This window comes from Podarcis pityusensis (genome assembly GCF_964106645.2).
Source record: "Podarcis pityusensis genome assembly, chromosome: 12".
In the NCBI taxonomy this organism is placed as follows: domain Eukaryota; kingdom Metazoa; phylum Chordata; class Lepidosauria; order Squamata; family Lacertidae; genus Podarcis; species Podarcis pityusensis.
Window position 1 is genome coordinate 58,441,659 of NC_138037.1, and position 20,343 is coordinate 58,462,001.

General features: G+C 42.3%; 2 protein-coding genes across 2 annotated transcripts in view; one reads left to right on the plus strand and one right to left on the minus strand.

Moving 5' to 3' along the window:
- CNTNAP2 (contactin associated protein 2) overlaps nt 1-20,343 on the plus strand; it is a 1,044,505-nt gene that overhangs the window by 657,635 nt on the left and 366,527 nt on the right. Inside the window, exon 10 of the mRNA XM_080975740.1 lies at nt 19,414-19,552. Coding sequence (XP_080831866.1) covers nt 19,414-19,552 — 139 coding nt within the window. The remainder of the gene's footprint in view (nt 1-19,413; nt 19,553-20,343) is intronic.
- Nucleotides 10,867-17,024, minus strand: CFAP141 (cilia and flagella associated protein 141). Its single transcript, XM_080976075.1, has 4 exons — nt 16,860-17,024; nt 13,805-13,845; nt 12,344-12,473; nt 10,867-11,096 (listed from the first exon to the last, which is right to left on the minus strand). The coding sequence occupies exons 1-4, from the start codon at nt 16,932-16,934 to the stop codon at nt 10,995-10,997; spliced, it is 348 nt and encodes a 115-aa protein (XP_080832201.1). The 5' UTR covers nt 16,935-17,024; the 3' UTR covers nt 10,867-10,994.

Genomic DNA, 20,343 nt, shown 5'->3' on the forward strand with positions numbered 1-20,343 from the left:
ATTTGGTATCGTAACAGGGAGGTTCAATACAGGAAGTCTGCCTTCCCCTTTTGTAAATAGACTGAAGCAATGAGGCTGCAAGCTGAAGTCTTGGAAAGCCTTTCGTAAAAGAATAAATCCCCATCGGTAAAGATCATTTAACCCCCCTTGGAGGCAGGAGAAGGGGGGGGAGTTGTGGACTGAGTATGCCTGCAGGAGAGATTATCAAATAATGGAGGCATACAATTTGGACAAAAAAGTTGGTTTCCAGGTGGAAAAATCAAAATTGGAAACAGAATTGTTAGATCCAAAAATTAAGAACTTGTCAAGAATGTATAACTTGCTGTTGAAATGGAACACTCAGGATGAAATGGTGAAATCAGCTATGATTAAATGGGCACAAGATGTTGGACATAACATAATGATGGCCGACTGGGAACAGTTATGGACCACAGGTATGAAATTCACGGCATGTAATGCCCTAAGAGAAAATTTAATGAAAATGATTTATAGGTGGTACATGACACCAGTCAAGCTTGCAAAAATTTATCATTTGCCCGACAATAAATGTTGGAAATGTAATGAGACTGAAGGTACATTCTTTCACCTTTGGTGGACATGCCCAAGGATTAAGACATTCTGGGAGATGATTTATAAAGAAATGAAAAAGGTACTTAAATATACCTTCCTGAAGAAACCAGAGGCCTTTCTCCTGGGCATGGTTGGCCAATTGGTGCCAAAGGAGGATAGAACTTTTTTTATGTATGCAACAACAGCAGCAAGGATACTCATCGCAAAATATTGGAAGACACAAGATTTACCCACCCGGGAAGAATGGCAGATGAAGTTGATGGACTATATGGAACTGGCGGAAATGACTGGCAGAATCCGAGACCAGGGAGAAGAGTCGGTGGAAGAAGACTGGAAAAAGTTTAAAGACTATTTACAGAAATACTGTAAAATTAATGAATGTTAGAAAAATGTTGGAATGAAGTTATATGGCTTTAGTATAAATGTTATAAGGAATTAAGTATAAATAGATTAATAGAGTATTAAAGGAAAAAATAAGGTTAGAATGTGTTAAGATAATTATAGGATAGAAAACAGAGGAAGATGGAAAGGAATTGCTGAAACAATTAACAGAAGTGGAATACAAAAAGGGAGGTGTGAGGAGGTTGTGGAAATAAGTGAATGAAAGATGGGATAATGAAATTGTTTGATTTATTTTATTGTTTTTGTTTTGTTTTGTTAGTTCAATGTGTTTAATGTGTCAATGTTATGTAGTGTTTTTGTATTGTATTGTATTGTTTTTGTAGTGTTTAAATTGTTGGAAAAGTAATAAATATTATTTTTTTAAAAAAAAAAAAAAGAAGGGATGCCACCAACTTTTTGTTTGTTATGCAAACTTTAACTGTGCAACTTGAATTTGTCAGTATGTGATTGACTCCCACCAGCAAAATGGAAAGTCTGGGAGCAGCCTACATTTCTCTGTTTCAGAACCATCTTCTAATTATTGTAGGGGGAAATCTCAGAGCAACATAACTCGTCTGGAGGAAAAGAGAACAAATAATATTGTGATTCCTTAAAGACAAGTGATTGTGTCCAACTAATTATACTCACAGTAGTTGCATTGGGCATAAATTAGTCATGTCCATTAATTTTAATGGAATTACTCCATGTAGAGTTGACACTGGATACACATAACCTCCAACATTCCTCAGATTAAAATGTACCTATTTTCATCTGAGAAATGTTGGAGAGTATGAGAAAGCTGGGGGGATGCTAAGGCAAGCATACATGGAAGCCAGAAATGTTGGACATTTTTCTCCCCTTTACAGATAGGTAGCCGTGTTGGTCTGCCATAGTCAAAATAAAAAAAAATCCTTCAAGTAGCACCTTTAAGACCAACTAAGTTAGTTCTTGGTATGAGCTTTCGTGTGCAAGCACACTTCTTCAGATACACTGAAACCAGTGTATCTGAAGAAGTGTGCTTGCACACGAAAGCTCATACCAAGAACTAACTTAGTTGGTCTTAAAGGTGCTACTTGAAGGATTTTTTTTATTTTTCTCCCCTGTTCATTTAGATCTGTTTGACTCTTTTCTTCATAGATAGTTAACCTAGGAGTTGAAAGGAGTAGGAGGAAGAATCAACTTAAAAGTAAACACAAACAGCTGAGACTGATGTCCAGCGGAGTCACAATTTGGAAGGTGTGGGGAGAGGGAATTAGCAATATCATCCGCACATGAGGAGAATCTTCCTGGGTGAATTAAGCAGAGAAGCTACCCCAAAGAAAGGACAACTTATATATATGCATGTGACTATCAGACTGAGTATTACCATATAGTGACATTCAAGACTAATTTGGGTTAATAAGCAGAAGTGAACAATTTCCTTCTGCAAAAGATAGTGGGTTCAATGTCCTGTGCTAATTTGAGAAACATCTGCAGCAAGCAATAAAAATGATTGTATTCAAGTGTAACAAGGTACAATTAAAACAAAGAACCTAGCCTGCAGCCCATCCCAATAGCATGCTTATTCAAGGAAAATAAAACAATGAAAAGGAAAGAAATATGCACTTGCGTTTCATATAATTATAGAATAGAAAGTATGGCAGATATGCTTAATTGTTGCTTAAATTTAATAAGGAATTTACCTAGCCATTTGGCTGAGCTAAGATCATTATAAAGAAAGGTTTTAATTAAAGCTAAAGGATGCTTTGCATTCTGGCAGAAGTTGTGGGCTTAATGCAGATTTTGAGATGCAGTTTGGCCCTTCAGAGAGTAGCTGCAATCATGCGTTTCAGTCCTGCAATCCATAGGCTTCAGTCCTATGGAGTCAGTCGGATAGTATGCATATTGGCTAAGAATTTATGAAGTGCAACTGAGATATATACATTCCCCAGAGCCTGTCTGAGATTATGCATACTGCACTGCCCAGAGAATGTACAAAATCCTGTTGAGAGACGCACATTCCTCAAGGCCTCATCGAGAGGACATATGTCAGCCAGAAAAAGAGCAGTTCCCTCTTCATGGACAGGCTATGTGGGGAATGTGCAGAATGGCTGGTTCTTATGCACATTAGCCATTCAGCTCACACTGCCCCTTATACATCATTGAATTAATTTTGGAAATTATTACAGTACTTAAAAGCCTATCTCAAGTCTCCGTCGGCCACATTTAATCTATAACGTGGTAAATCTGGAAACTCTGACACACAGACATTCTGTGCTCTTTCATAGGTTCTGTCTACCCAGCACATAATTTTGTTGTATTGTGTTGTGCTACTTTCCTAACTGGAAGGGGCATTGGAAATTATCTGGTTCACCTCAGTGTTCAAGGCAAGATCCAACTACAGCATCCCTGACAGGTGCTTGTCCAGCCTCAGCTGAAATCTCTCCAGCAAAGAGAGCCCATCGCTTCTGAAGGCACTGAGATAATCACATCTAGATGGTGTGCATGTCCATCATTGGATTGTGCCTGCTGATCTGAGCAAAGACAATCTAGTGACATCATGTACCGCTGGGCCAAACAAATTTGTGTCAGTGCAGGACACTGAATTCCTCAGAGCATGGAGCTGATCTGAGCAGGGGAAACGGGGGTTGTTCTTTGCCCCATTCTACTTCTCCTGGATTGGTGCTCAGCAGGCCTGGCTCATCCATGCGGTGGAGGGAAGCCGCCAAGCTGGTGCCCTTCCTCTGGCTTCAGAAGCCAGCACCAAACTTAAAGGAACATTACAGCAATTCTGGCATCACAATGCAAAGATGACACTTAAAGTGACAGACTTAAAATAGAACAGATTTGGATGGTTTTGAAATAGTATTAGAATACAACGGATTTTACATAAAACAGATTTTAAATAAAACCATTGAAGTCGAATTCTGAATTCAATCCCTCCAGATATGTGGATTTAAACAAATAAATTAAATGGGTTTCTTGCTGACGCAATAACCGTTCAAAATCTTGCCCAACCCCACGCTTCTTCTGGTTTACCCATAGTACTGTAAATAATAAATCTGTATCCAAATGCTGATGTGTGATCCAAATCTGTTCTATTTTAAGTCTGTCACTTTATGGGTAGCATTGACGTACTGTTCCTTCAAGTTTCTTTACATTGTCTGCAATAATTGTTATTTGAGACACCTGTGGTCAACTGTATATGTCCAATGCATTTGTGCTGTAAGCATCAGCAGCTACACTATCCAGTGAGCCCTGATCCACTAGTATGAATATTTCATTGATAATTATTCGGTATGTGCCTCTTTATATATTTTGTTCTACTGTATAACTTATATGCAGGTTGCTCAGTTTTCTTGTCATTCATTGCTTGGAGTACCTTATATTCCATTTCTAGCCGATGAAGACTTTATTCCGAAACAGTTGAACTATTCCAGATATACTGTCCTTTTGAGACTTCGGAGAGATGTCTTCCTTTGAGAGACTGTTTGGCGTTCCTCACTATTCATTGATTTGTTTGATTCTTTGTTTGACTCAGATACATATAACAACTTGTAGTTACTTGTATATTTTGTGAGATGTGTTGTATGATATATACATCATTTTGAAGTGGCTTGTTCATATATTTTGAAAGACATCAGGGTCAAGGAAAGTCAGGGTAGGGAGTGAGAAATGTCCCTATTTTAGAGGGTATGGAGCATGCACTTCCAAAGCAGACTGTAGAGTCCTTTAAAAATAGAGATTCCTCCCCTGAATTGCTGTCTGGCAACTTTACCTGGCCCTCACCCATCAGTTTAACTGTCATTCTGTGTGTACTTTTTAACAAATGCAGAAGCCAGATGAAATTTTAAGAGCTAGAACATCAATGATCATAGCAGTTCCAAAGGCTAAAATAATTTGCCATATAATGCAAATAATGCTACCTTTCCTAAAATAGCTGTTCAACTGGTTATATTTAAATAAAGCAACGGTGGGAAACACATCAAGCAAAATTCAAAGTGAAGTGAAAACTCCTTTTGATTTCCCAGTAAAGCCAATGAATTCTGTGAACAAATCAGGGAAGCAGACAAGGCATGTACACTTTTAAGAACTGCTGCTTGTTCAGATACTTGAAACGTTATCTGGCATTTAGGAATTGGAGACAACATAATATCCCCCCCTCCCTTTGATAGACTGCACAGTATTTGTGTCCTGAATGGTTTTGATGAGGAAGTAAAGAGGGATGAGTGGTTTTTAAAATGTGGGTGGTGTTTTGACAACAATTGCCCCGCACAATTCCTATGGATGCTAACCTTTCTTTTCTTTTTTTTTAAATAATATTATTTTTCCAAAAACTTAAACACTAAAAATACAATACAATGAAACACATTAAACTAACAAAACAAAACAAAAACAATAAAATAAATCAAACAATTTCATTATCCCATCTTTCATTCACTTATTTCCACGACCTCCTCACACCTCCCTTTTTGTATTCCACTTCTATTAATTATTTCAGCAATTCCTTTCCATCTTCCACTGTTTTCTATCCTATAATTATCTTAACTCATTCTAACCTTATTTTTTCCTTTAATGCTCTATTAATCTATCTATACTTAATTCCTTATAACATTTCTACTAAAGCCATATAACTTCATTCCAACATTTTTTCTAACATTCATTAATTTTACAGTATTTCTGTAGATAGTCTTTAATTTTTTTCCAATCTTCTTCCACCGACTCTTCTCCCTGGTCTCGGATTCTGCCAGTCATTTCCACCAATTCCATATAGTCCATCAACTTCATCTGCCATTCTTCCCGGGTGGGTAAATCTTTTGTCTTCCAATATTTTGCGATGAGTATCCTTGCTGCTGTTGTTGCATACATAAAAAAAGTTCTATCCTTCTTTGACACCAATTGGCCGACCATGCCCAGGAGAAAAGCCTCTGGTTTCTTCAAAAAGGTATATTAAAATACCTTTTTCATTTCGTTATAAATCATCTCCCAGAATGTCTTAATCCTTGGGCATGTCCACCAAAGGTGAAAGAATGTGCCTTTCTTGGCTCCTGGTTCTCCAGGCAGGCTTCAAAGAAGAAAAAAAAGGTTGAGAGACTTCCGGGGAGGCGCCTCCGACAATGGCTGAATTCCTCTGACTGGGAGGAATTTGCTCCGTGAAATTAGGGTCTGGCCGCCACGGCGAAGGCGGAGACCCATAAAAAACCACAGGCAGGAGAGGCTTGTGGACGTGGGATTCAGCTGGCACCTTTTGCGCTTCCCCTACTCGCGGGGAAGCCCGGTTTCGGGGATCCGGAGCGAGGTGGGGTGAGTGGCGCGGTGCTTTGAATCGACTGCTTTTTTCACGGAGTGAAGCCGCATTGCTGTTGCAGGAGAGCGCTGACTTTTTCCTGTGGACAATTTGATCTCACAACAACAACCCGTGAGTAGAACGGAAAATTGGATTTTTAAATGTCTTAATTTGGCACCGAAACGGGGAGGTTTCAAACAGGAAGTCCGCCTCCCCCTTTTGTAAATAGATTGAAGCAAAGAGGCTGCAAACTAAAGCCTTGGAAAGTCTCTCATAAAGGATCAAAATTCCATCGGTTAAATCACTAAACCCCCCTTGGAAGCAGGAGAAGAGGGGGGAGATTTAAGATCGTGCAAGCCTGCAGGACAGAGTGAAGAAAGTCAAATTACCACTGCTCTGAACCTGGAAATGGGCTGCTAGCAAGCATTGAAGTTTTGGATATGCTCATTGACTGTGAATAGACTGTCTGTTGACAGTAAGTTAAAGAAGGGAAATATCTTGCTTCTATTGCCTCCTTCTGCATTTAAAAAGGAGTAAAAGTAACTGAAAATTGAAACTAACTTTATTGTTTGAACTGTGCTTAATTTAAAAGGATTGATACAAATAGAAACTGTTTCCCCCTAGAGGAAGCCTTTGAAATTGTCACAAGAGCTGAGCTGGGGGAATTTTCCATCTGCAAGATAAAACTGTGAGAAATTGGATTTGACCTTGACTTGTTAAGAATGTTGACAGAAGAAGCCTTAGTGGTTGCATTTTGCAGGATTAATGACTCACTGGAACAGCTTTTCAAGAAGACAGAGGCGAGGACTATAAAAATTGATAACTTGGAACAAAAAGTGACTAATCTGGCACAAAAAGTTAATATTAATACAGAAATTTCTCAGGAATCGATACAGGATCTATTTTGACATGGCAAATTGAGGAGAAGGCGGGGGAGAAAGTTCTCGCTGTGGAACCTAAAGTGGCACAAGTGGTGAGGCAGAGAGCTCCAGCCTTACAGTTGCAATTGGATGATTATAAGTTGATGCCCTCTAAGACTGAATTTAGAGAAAGTCAGACTTTTAGGATTGGAGCCCCGTTTGGACTGGAGATTGACCTCTGGGACCTGGATTTGGGTCAGAAGGAGACTGGAGTTGTGGGAACTGCCAGACTCGGAGGAACTTTGGAACATGATTGGAAATATCTTTTGAATCTCAGTTTTAATTATGGAGATTTGGTTGACTTGTTGAGAAGGAATAAAAACATTGCTGGATGGGAATTCCCCGGAGATCTACTTTTCAGCGTCAAAGGAAGGAAAATAAGAACAAGATCAGGAGAAGACAAAGGGCATGTATAAATATGAAGAAGACCTGCAGAAGGGACCTGGAAAAGAGTTAAGAGCCTCGGACAGAAGATCACCAGGTTGATGGGCTATTTGGAATGGACGGAAATGACCGGCAGAACCCGAGACCAGGGAGAAGAGACGGTGGAAGATATTGGAAAAAGTTTAAAACCTATATATGGAAATAATGTAAAATTAATGAGTGTTAGAAAAATGTTGGAAGGGAATTATATGGCTTTAGTAGAAATATCTTAAGTAATTAAGTATAAATAAGTATTATAGTATTAATGGAAAATAAGGTTAAAATATGTTAAGATAATTACATGACAGAAAATAGAGAAAGATGGAAAGGATTTGCTGAAACAATAGAAATGGCATACAAAAAGGGAGGTGAGAGGAGGTCGATGAGACAAGGGAATGAAAGAGAGGATACTGAGATGGTACGATGTGTGTTTTTTTGAATTGTTTTTGTTTTTGTTTTGTTAAGGTGTTAATGATAATATTGCATTCTGTATTGTTTATATATTGTATTGTATTGTTTTCTCTTTTTCTTTTTTTCTTTTTCTTTCTCTTCTTTTCTTTCTTCTTTTCTCTTTTTTCCTTTTGTAAGGTATAAAAGCAATAAATATTATTTTTTTTAAAAAGAAAAAAGAAAAAAAGGTTGAAATGCTATAATTATCTGGGCATAGCAATCAAGAACCGCTCCCATATCATTCAAAATGTTCTAAGTATTTCTTGATGCCTGCAGATATTCAGAGTGCCTAAGCACTCTTTGAAATTGTGTGAATTCAATTAACATGCACATATTTGGTGCTGTAAACAGCAGCTGGGGGAAGCAGCCTTGGGACTGTGGAGCAGTGCGGGTGCCTTTTTCAGCTTGCCATAAACCAGATTTTATGTATTCTCTTGTGATTTTCTCACCATATTCTCTTGTCATTTCCTCACCCTAAATGGAGTTTCTTGGGTGAAAGCCACACGTTACTGGTGCTCAGCATGCCTGACAATTTTACTTGGGTCTCCCTCTTATATCCACCAACTCCATTTGTCAGCCCCTGGCTCATAACTATTTGTAAGTCTGGGAAAGGAAGGCGAAACGGGTAGATGAGCAGAATGTTGGGGAGCCATTAAGAATTGCAGTGAAATGGTTCAGCTCATAGTGGCTCAGAGATGTTTGTCCCCTTCGTTTCCAAAACTCCTTGTCATCTCTGTCTGAAATCTAAGTGTATGATGTTGGCCACGGGTTCTGGCTGGCCCACAAGGCTGGTTTGGATGGATGACCTTTCCTGAAGTTTAGATTTGCTATGCAGACACACAGCAGAGCAGCTCAGCTGTTGGGCAAGAGTAATCACTGTCCGCAGTGGACAATAATGTTTTCCTGCCTATGGCACCTCTGACTTGTGCTAGTTCATGCTCCACTTTCAGAGCTCTTCTGAGCAAAATTGCCTTTTATAGTCCCATATGGGGGACGTGAGGATGTGGAGGGAGGCCCTGCTATTTTGAAAATATGACAAGCATTATCTTGGATCCTTTGTTATGAAAGAGAAAGCCTTCCATAGAATCTATTATGCAGAATGCAGACTGTAAACATATGCTGCAATTTAATCATTATCTGGCTTTCTGCTGTGTTATCTTCTATTACATCTGCTGAAAATGGCAAAGGAATGGCAAGCAATTATTGGAGCCAATTAAATAATTTTCATTCTTATTTGCTTTTTCCACCCAGGCGAAGAACTCTGATAAACAGGGCAGATCGTGTGTGTGTGTGTGTGTGTGTGTGTGTGTGGATAATCTGTCCTCTTTCTCTGTGTGGAAAACATTAGATGGAAGGGGTTGAAGGAACAGAGCCAGGAGCACATACACAAGCCTGGCAAACTTCGTCATGACCGGGTTATGCAGGCCGGCTAGACAATTATGGGTTGGCCTGGTATAGCTTTAGACCACAGGTCCCTCTTGTGGTTAGAGTGTTAGTAGGACCTGGGAGAGACCAGGGTTCAAAGTCCCCACTCAGCCATGAGGCCAACTGGGTGATCTTGGGCCAGTCACTATCTCTCAGCCTAACCTACTTCACAGGGTTGTTGTGAAGATAAAAAGGAGCTACCAAGTTCCTTGGAGGAAAGGTGGGGCATCTTTACAAGTATTGACACTGCCCAGAAATGGAGTGAAGCCATGTAAATTAGGGTTAAGAACTTAATTTGTGGCAGGAGACAGGAGCAAGTTGCTTTGAAAACTCCCAGCCCGTTTTTCTGCATTTAACTTCTGGTGTGTTTCAGCAACGACCAGAAGACCTCTCCACTTTAGCAGTAACTCCTAAGGGGCGGGTGTGATGGTGAGATGGGATTCCTGTGAATCATACAGTTGGAAGTCTCTCAAACAACAGAGATGAGCAATTCTTAGAGGCTTACTCTTTTTCTCCAAATGAACAGATGAACTGGCTAGTATGGGCATACAAGATTAAAATACAGAGTACAGTGATACCTCGGGTTAAGAACTTAATTCGTTCTGGAGGTCTGTTCTTAACCTGAAACTGTCCTTAACCTGAAGCACCACTTTAGCTAATGGGGCCTCCCGCTGGCGCCGTGCAATTTCTGTTCTCATCCTGAAGCAAAGTTCTTAACCTGAGGTACTATTCTGGGTTAGCGGAGTCTGTAACCTGAAGCGTCTGTAACCTGAAGCATCTGTAACCCAAGGTACCACTGTACATTTAAGGTTGAAATAGAAAATGCCAAGGTATAAAGAATTCACCTTGCTGCAGGGTGAAAAGTAGTCTTATCTGAGCTTTACAACCACACCATATAGAACAGCATAAAACATGCTATGCTGTTTCTAATATTTTCCCATACAGTCTGGTACTGGATGAAGGAACAGAATCTGACCCTTCAAGACTGCCTGCAAAGCACTAATTCTAATTTATTGGCACCGTAATACCTGCAATAATCACAATATGTAGAATTTGCATTTTCTGGATGGTTTAAAAACATCCTGCAATTAATCATTACCAATTTTCAATGAAACAACAATTAGTGTGTGTTTTTTAATAAATTGCTGCAAATTGTGAAATTATTTTGCATCTTGCCTTTTCCTTTTCCTGTGTCAGACAAAGGGGAAAAACTTAGATTGTAACATAGATTCTATTCTTTAATGTCAATTAGAAGTTGTGGTGAGGATTTATAAGTGAACCTAAAAGTGCTGCTCATTTTCAAACACTCAGAACGGGCAAGCAAATTCACACATTGCATTGTTTGTGCTTAGACCAGAGTCCACTCTGATGTATAGTTGAGTTGCCCTCTATCAGAAACAAAATGTGCAACTTCCAGTGTATACCAAACCATTCAAACAAAAACTGTTTAATCTTTCCTTTCACTGCTTGCATTTGGTTCTTAAACATTGAAAGAAGAATCTCTCTACAATATGAAAAAGCATCAGCATATAATGGTCTGGATTGTCTGAGATAAGTGCTCACAGCCGCTCTGTGAAGAATGACTTGCCCAAGTGGTTCAATTCTAGTTGGTACTGCAGATGCTCAAAACTTAGGCGATGACGTAAAGCTGCTCGCCGAACCTGCAGGACATGGAAAAACTATTAACAACAACTCCTTTGCTGTTTCTTTTCTATTTCAACAAGGGCTGCACTCAGTATTACTGCTTGCTACTATGGATGCTGGGGCGCGGGTGGCGCTGTGGTCTAAACCACAGAACCTAGGACTTGCTGATCGGAAGGTTGGCAGTTCGAATCCCCTTGATGGGGTGAGCTCCTGTTGCTCGGTCCCTGCTCCTGCCCACCTAGCAGTTTGAAAGCACGTCAAAGTGCAAGTAGATAAACAGGTACCGCTCCGGCGGGAAGGTAAACGGCGTTTTTCTGCGCTGCTCTGGTTCGCCAGAAGCGGCTTAGTCATGCTGGCCACATGACCCGGAAGCTGTACGCCAGATCCCTCGGCCAATAAAGCAAGATGAGCGCCACAACCCCAGAGTCGTCCGCGAATGGCTCCATTTGCATCAGGTACAATCTGGGTGACCTGGTGTAGACGAGACTTCCACAGCCCTTTTACATTCATTCTTCCTCTTGCAACAACTTTCTTCCCTTAACTCCTTCTTTTCCATTCCCAGTTTATTTATTCATTCATTGAGATAATAATAAATATTGACCTTTTACCTCACTTTCTAATATTCCATTTCCCTTCAGAGGAGGGAGATCTTCCTTCCTCTCTGAATGCCTCTCAGTCACCTTTATTTATCTGTGGGGGTTTTTAATAAATAATTTTTATTAAAAAATATCTTAGTTTACAAAAGTAAGGGCATTGTCTCTTTTTTCAGATCATAAAGTCTTTTCTACAAATCAGTTCCATTTTATATGAGACAATAGTGTTGTGTACAGTATAAGGTCGGATCTAGCATGCAAGTGAGGGGCTTCTGCTGGCGAAGAAACAAACACTGAAAGGAGTGTTCACAAAACTAATGAGCAGGATAGCACCTGCACATTTTGCCTTGTAACTTGGATTGTGCGGGGACTAGAGATTTAATTACTACATCATGTCCATGTTCTGAAAGCAAGTTACCAGTGAAATGCAAACCATTCCTCTCTTCCAAGCTTTCACCTGATGCCCTTATGGTATGAGCAAGGCCTTCACTATATTGCTGACATTATTTCTCAAATGCAATTGTACATGTCTGAAGGTTGTTTTCTCCCCATGAAAAGTAGGAATCAAGCCTCAGAAAACAAGCAGTCCTCTTGTTTGGACTGAGAGGATTTCCTCCTTGCTGCACCTGCCTAAAAACTGAAAGGGGGGGGGAGTTGTCTTCAAACTTTACCATCTTCAGTTGTTTATTAGCATGGTACAGCTCCTCTTTCACTTCTGCCTGCTCCCTCTTTCTGGCCCTTTCCAGACACCTGTCTTCTTGTTTTGCCAGCTCCAGGGCCATCGCCTTGCCGCGCTCCCAGCTGCAGAAGCAGAGGCAGGACAAGTTGTGTGAGCAGCACAAACCAGTCATTGCTGTTGTATTAATTGCAGAATGAAGACATTTCCAAACTTCTTTTTGAGGGCCAGGCTACATGTTACATTAAATGCAGTACTGCATTTTAAGCAGGGCTTTTCTTCTGGCGGTATGCAACAGTACGTACCACCACCCTTGGGGGAGGGGGGAGGAGGTGAGAGGACTCTTGGACCCCGTCAGAGCATCCTGCCTTCCTCCCACAGCCCGAGAAGCATTTGCCCATCTTAGGGAAGGAGGTGTGATGCTCTGGCACGATCCTGGAGCCCTGCTGCTTCCTTTCCAAAAACGGGCAGGCAAGGCCTCTTCACCTGACTCCTGACTTGTCCCTAAGTGCAGATCATGGTTTGTGGTATAAAACAAACTATGGTTAGTGAAACATGCAAGCATGTTTTGGAGCTGACCAGATGTTTTTCTTTGAAACTATGATTCCTGGTTCTACTGTAACAACATGGCAAGAATCATGAAAAACGAACCTTTGGTGAAGTCTTCCTCTTGGCTGAAAGGGAGAATGGGGTGTGAGAGGGAGAAGTTTGCAAGCCTGTGGCTTTGTGCAGCCTCCTTGTGCATGGCTTAGTGTTGTGTGTTAATGCAGCCAGAGGTTTTTAAAGGGGGTGGGACTAACCCCACATACATCCCTCCAGCATATGCGCAAATAAACATGCGTAAATGTGTGAGCCCTATTCATGCAATCCTCAAACCAGGAACCACTGTAGGAATGAACCATATGACAAAATGCAGAAAGTGGAGCATGAAATGAACAAAGATTTTAATAGAATGGTTTGGCTTCAACGTGATGTTTATGTTTTGTTGTATTTTAACCTGTTGTTTTTTGGAGAAATGCATTGGTATTATTGTGAGCTTCTGTATTATGAAGGGTGGTATAGAAATGTTTCACATAAACACATAATTACGTGGGGGGGGGGGGTTGTCCTTTAGTTCATAGCTAAATGCAATGTCGTGAGCATCCATAGGAATCACACAGATGCTGGTTATGCTTTGCCATCCAGAGCAAAGGAATGGCTCTTATCTGCCGGCCGCAGCCAACATCTGATGTGGCTTTCAGACCCAGCACAGAGACTGGCTTTAATCAGGCCGTTGGGTCTGGAAGGTTTTGGTGTTTATCATCAATTTGTGAGTTTTTGCCTAGCTGCATTTTCAGCTGGGTGTCAAAAGCTTTGCCACCCTGGAGGCAGCCTGTGTCATTGTTTCTTTACTGAAAAAAAGGCTTTTAGCCACTAAAGTCCACAGTTAGAAAACAGGATTTCAAAATCCATTTACCTTCGGAGCAATTTAGCATATGCTTGAGCTTTTGCTAACATCTGAAATGCAATGAAAGATAGTTAGTGCAAAGCAAAAGCAGGGCTGAAACTAGGCTTTCTGTCACTCAGGGCAAAGACCTAGTCTCTCTCTCTCTCTCTCTCTCTCTCTCTCACACACACACACACACACACACACACACGTGCATTTGCGTACACACACACACATACACAGGTCAACACATTTGTTCATAAAGGGCACAAAGACAGTGGGACTTACTTCTGAGTAGTAAGGCTTCCAGTTTCTGGCTCTAAAGAATAAAATAAAATAAAAAACTCCACAAGTTTGTTAAAAAATTGCCGGCTGCTGAACCATTCCAATTAAAGAATTTAAAGTGGATTAGCTACATTTTCCTTCCAAATTACAAGAAGGGATGAATACAAAATGCTTTGTATGTCAGCATCACATTTCTTTCATTGCAGGTATTTTATTTCCAGTATAAAGAGGACTCCGTTTTTGTAGCTGATTGTATGAAGCAGTGCCCTCTTTATGTATTCACATGCTGTAAACATGCATGTTGTCCTCTAGAGCCAAACACACTGAAATATACTCAGAGTCTAGAGTGGATTTCATGCTCTTTATTCAGCTCATAGTGGTGAGGAGGAATGAAAGTCCCCCCAAAATATCTGCTTTATATACATTATTTACACAATGGACTGCAGGTGACTGGCTAATTCCGGGATTCTCCTGTAGGCCAATCAGGATGTGGATTCACTTCCACCTGGAGCTGGATTGGGTGGCTCCTGTGGACCAGTCAGACTGCTGCATTTTGAATCCTATTGTTCTAGGACCAATCAGACTGCTGCATTTTGAATCTTATTCAACTCAGCACATAACACACACACACACAGAGAGAGAGAGAGAGAGAGAGAGAGAGAGAGAGAACACACATAAGCAAGCAATACTCCAAAGTGCTTATCTTGTGAACTTGACATTTAAATTGTTTACACAATGGGCTGCAGAAAAGCTTCTGTTCCCCAAAAAAGAACAGGAGGTGGTGTTCTAATCTCTTCACCACTTTTAATTGATCTCTGAGACATTAAGGGAAACAAAAGAAGAAAGCAACAAAACTTCCATTTTTCAACTTTGCTTGGAGATCAACTTCTCCAGAATTTCTCTTTTGCACACAGTTCCAAAAACAGACCGGAGGAAAGGGGAAGGAGGATCGTTTCCAGGTTTTCCTGCTTCCCTTTGCAAATTAGCATCCCTCCGATGCTCAGCAGCTCAAGATCCACACTACCAAAGACACTCTGGTGCCGAATGTCATGGGCCAGGAGTCAGCTTCACCTGCTGAGCAGCAGCCTGAAGGAGCCAAAGGCAGAGTGACTCCCCTCTGATCAGCCTTCTTGCTCCTGACGGGAGCCAGCTGGCTCCAGCTTTCTTAAGCAGGGTTTCCAACCTCAGTCAGTTGCTGCAAACAATGTTCACCTGGCCAGACCTTGCTGCTTCTTGCTTCTCGTTACCTTGGACTCTTGGCTTTCTTGACCCCCGGATAGTCCGACTACATGAGCTGAGATGCCCCTGCCCTTAGGACTGGACTGAACCTTGTATATGGACTCTGCCTCCAGGCAAGGACCCCCCTGAGACTTGGCTGGTTGGCTGGCCTCTCCCGCCACTGAGCCCTGCTGAGGCTGAGCAGCGCAGGACTACGACACCCAAGGACCCTTTTAGACTCCGGAGCCGGCTGCGGTCGGAGGAAGCCCCCCGCAAGCTGGGAGCTTCAGTGGCTCCCCTCTAGAGACTTTGCCTGGGGCTGAGAGCCCAGCCAGCCCCCTGGCAAAAATTTGAGTTTGTACCCTGTTCCTAATGGGAGAAACAGAAGCCCTTTCTCATGCCACCCCAGGGATGCTGGCAGCTGGCTCTTTGTCGGCATTTGCAAACATAATGCAGGAGATATGCAACCACAGGGGGAGCCAGTGCTCTGGAGAATCTCCTCATGTGATGAGAAATATTTTCCTAGATCTTCACTATCCTGTATTCACTATTGCTTGTGGGAATGTAGTCCAATATGTCTCTCCACAGGGTCAGTCAACTGGCTAACTAGCTACTCTTATCACATCATTAGACGTTGACAGGAGACCATCGTCATATTGGTGCTAAACAGATAAACAGCTCTTATCGGTGCCTGGATGGGAGAGATCCTGCAAAGACATTTATGCCAGCTTGGGAACAATGATGGGGGGAAGGTGAAATATAAATGTAAGAAAATAAAGTGTAGGCACACATGGTCCGTAGCCACCCACAGCTGACAAAAAAGTTGGCAAAGGCAAATGTGAGGAAAATCAGGTTCTGATCAGGCAAAAATTCTATAACGATTTTGAAGAATGTTGAAGGAATGTTCTCAGGAGAAACTTTCAGACATCCCAGAGTTGCTATTGAATTCTATATGAAGCGAAATCCAGGATCCATTTTGAGAGTGAAAGGCTACATTCCAATACACACTGGCATGGGTGTAAATTTCAGTTAATTCACTGGGACAAGTTACTTTTGAGCTGACATGTATAGGATTGGACATATTTGTGGGGATTTCGAATGAAGTTGTTTCAATATTGTTTGTTAAAAGGGGGGCATTTTATTTGTAATTTTAAAAATTCCAGTCACGTTTTAGACACATCTAATATCCATGAACCATCAAACTTAGCTCAGTTTCTAACCTGGCATTTCCCAATAACTCGGGGCAGTTAATAACTATTTAAAAAATATCTGCAATAGAGACAAAATATACAATTATATTAAAATCTGCTTAATCCTGACAGCTGAATTGAAAGGCCAAAGAGGAAAGTTTTTACAGTTTTCCCATGAAGCATTCAGCCTTGGACTTAGATGGAACTTATTAATCTGTGGAACTCACTGCCACAGGTCCGTGTGTCAAGCTCGCAGTAACCGGCAGCAATGTTCTGGGCTCCTCCATATTTGCAATATCAGCCTGAAAGTTGAGGAGTGCTCTCCTGTGCATATTCTAGAAGCCACCTAGGCTGCCTCGCCTTGTGTTTCTGGCCAGGGCCCAAGGTCCTACCTCTTCCTCTTTCAGTAGCTGCTCGCGTGTGATGACATTGCTGTCTGTGCCGGTCTTCTCCTTGGCGGATGCCATGCTGCGGTGGGAGCAGGGAGGCAAGTGGGGAGCACCGCTCTATGCGCTCTCTCTCTCTACCTACTAGCCTGATGCTGTTTGTATCCCTGGTTGCCATGGGAGCAGACCATGCTTCCAGAACTGTCAGGCCAACACAAAGGTCCCGAATGGCAGCTGCCAGTTGCCTAGGAGAGGAAAGGGAGAAGCAGGCCCTGCCTCTCGCCTTCATGTGCCCAGATCTGAGCTAACCGTAAAGGCAATTTCCGTAGTTCCTTTGGGGGAGAGGGAGTCCCTTTGTTTCTCCTCTCTCTCTCAACTATTCTCCAAGTGCACGTTCACATACTCCAAAGCAAAAAAATTCTCCCTGGAGAGAAAAACACCAGAAATGTAGTCTTAAAAAAGGGGGGGGACTTTGATCATTTTTTCCTTCCCTGCATTTTCCCAGCTGCCACCCCTGGCGCTCCCATAAAGTTCCCCCTCCTCCTCTGTCCTTCTGTGTTGAGTTTCATGTGGCATTAAAGGACCTTGCAATGGATGATGTGGGGAGGGTGGGGGGAAAGGGTGGGCAACTGTGCCCCCCCCGACAAATTGCTTGCCCTGCTTTCATCATATGGAAATGCACATAAAACTAGAAAAGCAGTTACAGTCCTGCCTAATTTGTGCCATTGATTTCAATAGGCCTACTCTAAGCATGGTAAGGTATGCATCCAACTTACTGAGAGAACAAATGAAATAAAATTAGAAAGCAATTTTCAAATGAGAAATTACATAAAAATGGCAAGTAGGAGCAGTCTCAAACCACAGGAAGTACCTTCAGCCCAAAGAGCGTTTGAGATGTAAACAAACAATTACCAAGTGCTTCCAGTCTCTTCATAAAAGCTGTCGTGTGGACCACAGAGTGCTCAAGTTATAGTGCCATTTTAGATTAAAATGAAAGTTGTTCCTATTATGATATATTTATTAGGCTGTATTTTATTTTTTGCATGCAAGTCATTTGTCTTTCCCCAAATATTTTTTCAAGGATAGCAAATCCAGGGAAAATTATATATCATTGAGGGTTTTATTTCATTTGTTTTGATACAGAGGAAATCTAGTATAGCTTTTTATTATTTAGAGTTGGAAATGTCCATTGAAGAGCAAAGGGTAATTTGGAATCCTTTCCTAGGAGCCTAGCATGTGAAAGGAGGAGCTCTGGAATGGGGAAGCATTTCTCCTGGGGAAGCCAGACTGTACAAGGGGCTGCCTTCAGCCGGCCAGACCCAATGCTCAAAGAATGCCCAATGGACAAATAGTGACGGGGGGGGGGTCTCTGCTAGGTAGGGTTGCCACCTTTGGTCAAGGAGGACAAAATACAGGATAGGTGGAGCAAGGACAGGTTGGGGGTTGGGACTGGGGGGCACACACACTCTTGTGACACCAAATCCTCCCCCCTCTTAGAAGGCCAGGGCCAGGGGTAGACGGCTGGCTCCCCATGCTGGCATCAGAAGAGATGAGCAGGGCAGAGGAGAGGTCAGGTTGGGATGGCGGAGGGGGCCAAGTTGCGTCAACTGTGTGCCATGCTTGACTGGCAGGCGTCGGCTGAGAAGGAGCACCAGTGAGAGGGAAGGAAGGAGGGGGCGAGGGAGAGATGGTTGCTCCTTCCCCTTTCTCTCCGTTGTCACTTGGGCTGGGCTTCTCCTCAGCCACACCAACAGTGATGCAGCCACCATTTGGGTCCAGTTGAGCTCAAATACGAGGGACAAGGCATCCTGTTTGAAGTCCAAAAGGGACGTTGGGCACTTTTGTCCAAAAACGGGCCAATCCCATTTTTCTAGGGTTGGGTGGCAACCTCCTACTAGGGAGTGCTCCTTTGCAGGCCCATTTCAGTGGGGCACCTGCAGGGAAGGTGGGGGGTGGAGTGAGCCAGAGCCGCATCTTCAGATCAGCCAGCACTGTGTCCAGTCCAAGTCCATAAGAGCATGGGAAGCTGGTTCTTCACCTCTTTTCCTGGAGTGCACCGAACCAAAGTGTTTTAGTTGTTAGTAAACATTGATTAGTGGACAAGAGGCCATGGAACATGCTGTTCTTTTGCAGCACTTTCTGTTTTATGTAATAAAACTACAAGGGGTTCCATTACATAAATAAATGTCTCATCGTCTGTGGGTGCTGTGTTTACAGCAAGGTGCAACACTGTGGAGTTTCACACAATAAATTGTGATTTGCCAGAATAGATTTTTAATAGATATCACTGAGTTTCTGGCTTGTTTGCAATTCGAGTTAAAAGCCATGCTTGCGGTTACAGGCAATTACACCACAAAGACAATGCCCACACTTTATCATATTTCTTTTTTGAAAAGCCCCTTATTACCTCCCCCCCCCCCACCAGCATTTCATTTTTACCGAGATGTGCTTTGGCAAAGGAATGACAATGTATCCTATGAGCTGTACATGCAAATGATTTTCCTGAACTTTCTGTTGAATATAACAGCAACCCTTATTTTGTCTGTTTACTTATATACAGGTTTTCTTCAGCTCTCATTCCAAGGCTGCATGCAGCTTATTCATGTTGATGATCAGCTGGTGGATTTGCATGCAGTAGAACAAGGAAAGCTGGGAAGTTTCGCCAACGTCAGCATTGATATGTGCGCCATTATTGATCGGTAAGTTTAGAGCATGGAGTGACGTGGTGGATGAGGCAGCGTGAAAAGGATGTGGCAGGAGACAGGAGCAAGTTGCTTTGAAAACTCCCAGCCCGTTTTTCTGCATTTAACTTCTGGTGTGTTTCAGCAACGACCAGAAGACCTCTCCTCTTTAGCAGTAACTCCTAAGGGGCGGGTGTGATGGTGAGATGGGATTCCTGTGAATCATACAGTTGGAAGTCTCTCAAACAACAGAGATGAGCAATTCTTAGAGGCTTACTCTTTTTCTCCAAATGAACAGATGAACTGGCTAGTATGGGCATACAGTGGTGCCTCGCAAGACGAAAAGAATCCGTTCCACGAGTCTCTTCGTCTTGCGGGTTTTTTCGTCTTGCGAAGCAAGCCCATTAGCGGTTTAGCGGGCTTATCGGATCAGCTGATAAGCGGCTTAGCGATCAGCTGATAAGCGGCTTAGCGAACAGCTGATAAGCGGCTTAGCCCATCAGCTGATAAGCGGTTTAGCGGCTTGGGAAAAAGCTGATAAGCGGCTTAACGATCAGCTGATAAGCGGCTTAGCGACCAGCTGTTAAGCGGCTTAGCCCATCAGCTGATAAGCGGTTTAGCGACTTGGGAAAAAGGGGGGGGAGGAAAAAAACCCCGCAGGAACTCGCAAGACATTTTCGTCTTGCGAAGCAAGCACACAGGAAATTCGTTTTGCGAAGCACCTCCAAAACGGAAAACCCTTTCGTCTAGCGGGTTTTCCGTCTTGCGAGGCATTCGTCTTGCGGGGCACCACTGTACAAGATTAAAAT

Bases quoted from the DNA above. Each gene is read 5' to 3' on its own strand.
- CFAP141 (XM_080976075.1), bottom strand. From the start codon at position 16,934: ATGGCATCCGCCAAGGAGAAGACCGGCACAGACAGCAATGTCATCACA. The intron at 13,846-16,859 runs GTAGGACCTTGG...ATTGCATTTCAG, and splicing joins AGCTACTGAAAGAGGAAGAG to ATGTTAGCAAAAGCTCAAGC. The intron at 12,474-13,804 runs GTAAATGGATTT...CTGCTTCTGCAG, and splicing joins TATGCTAAATTGCTCCGAAG to CTGGGAGCGCGGCAAGGCGA.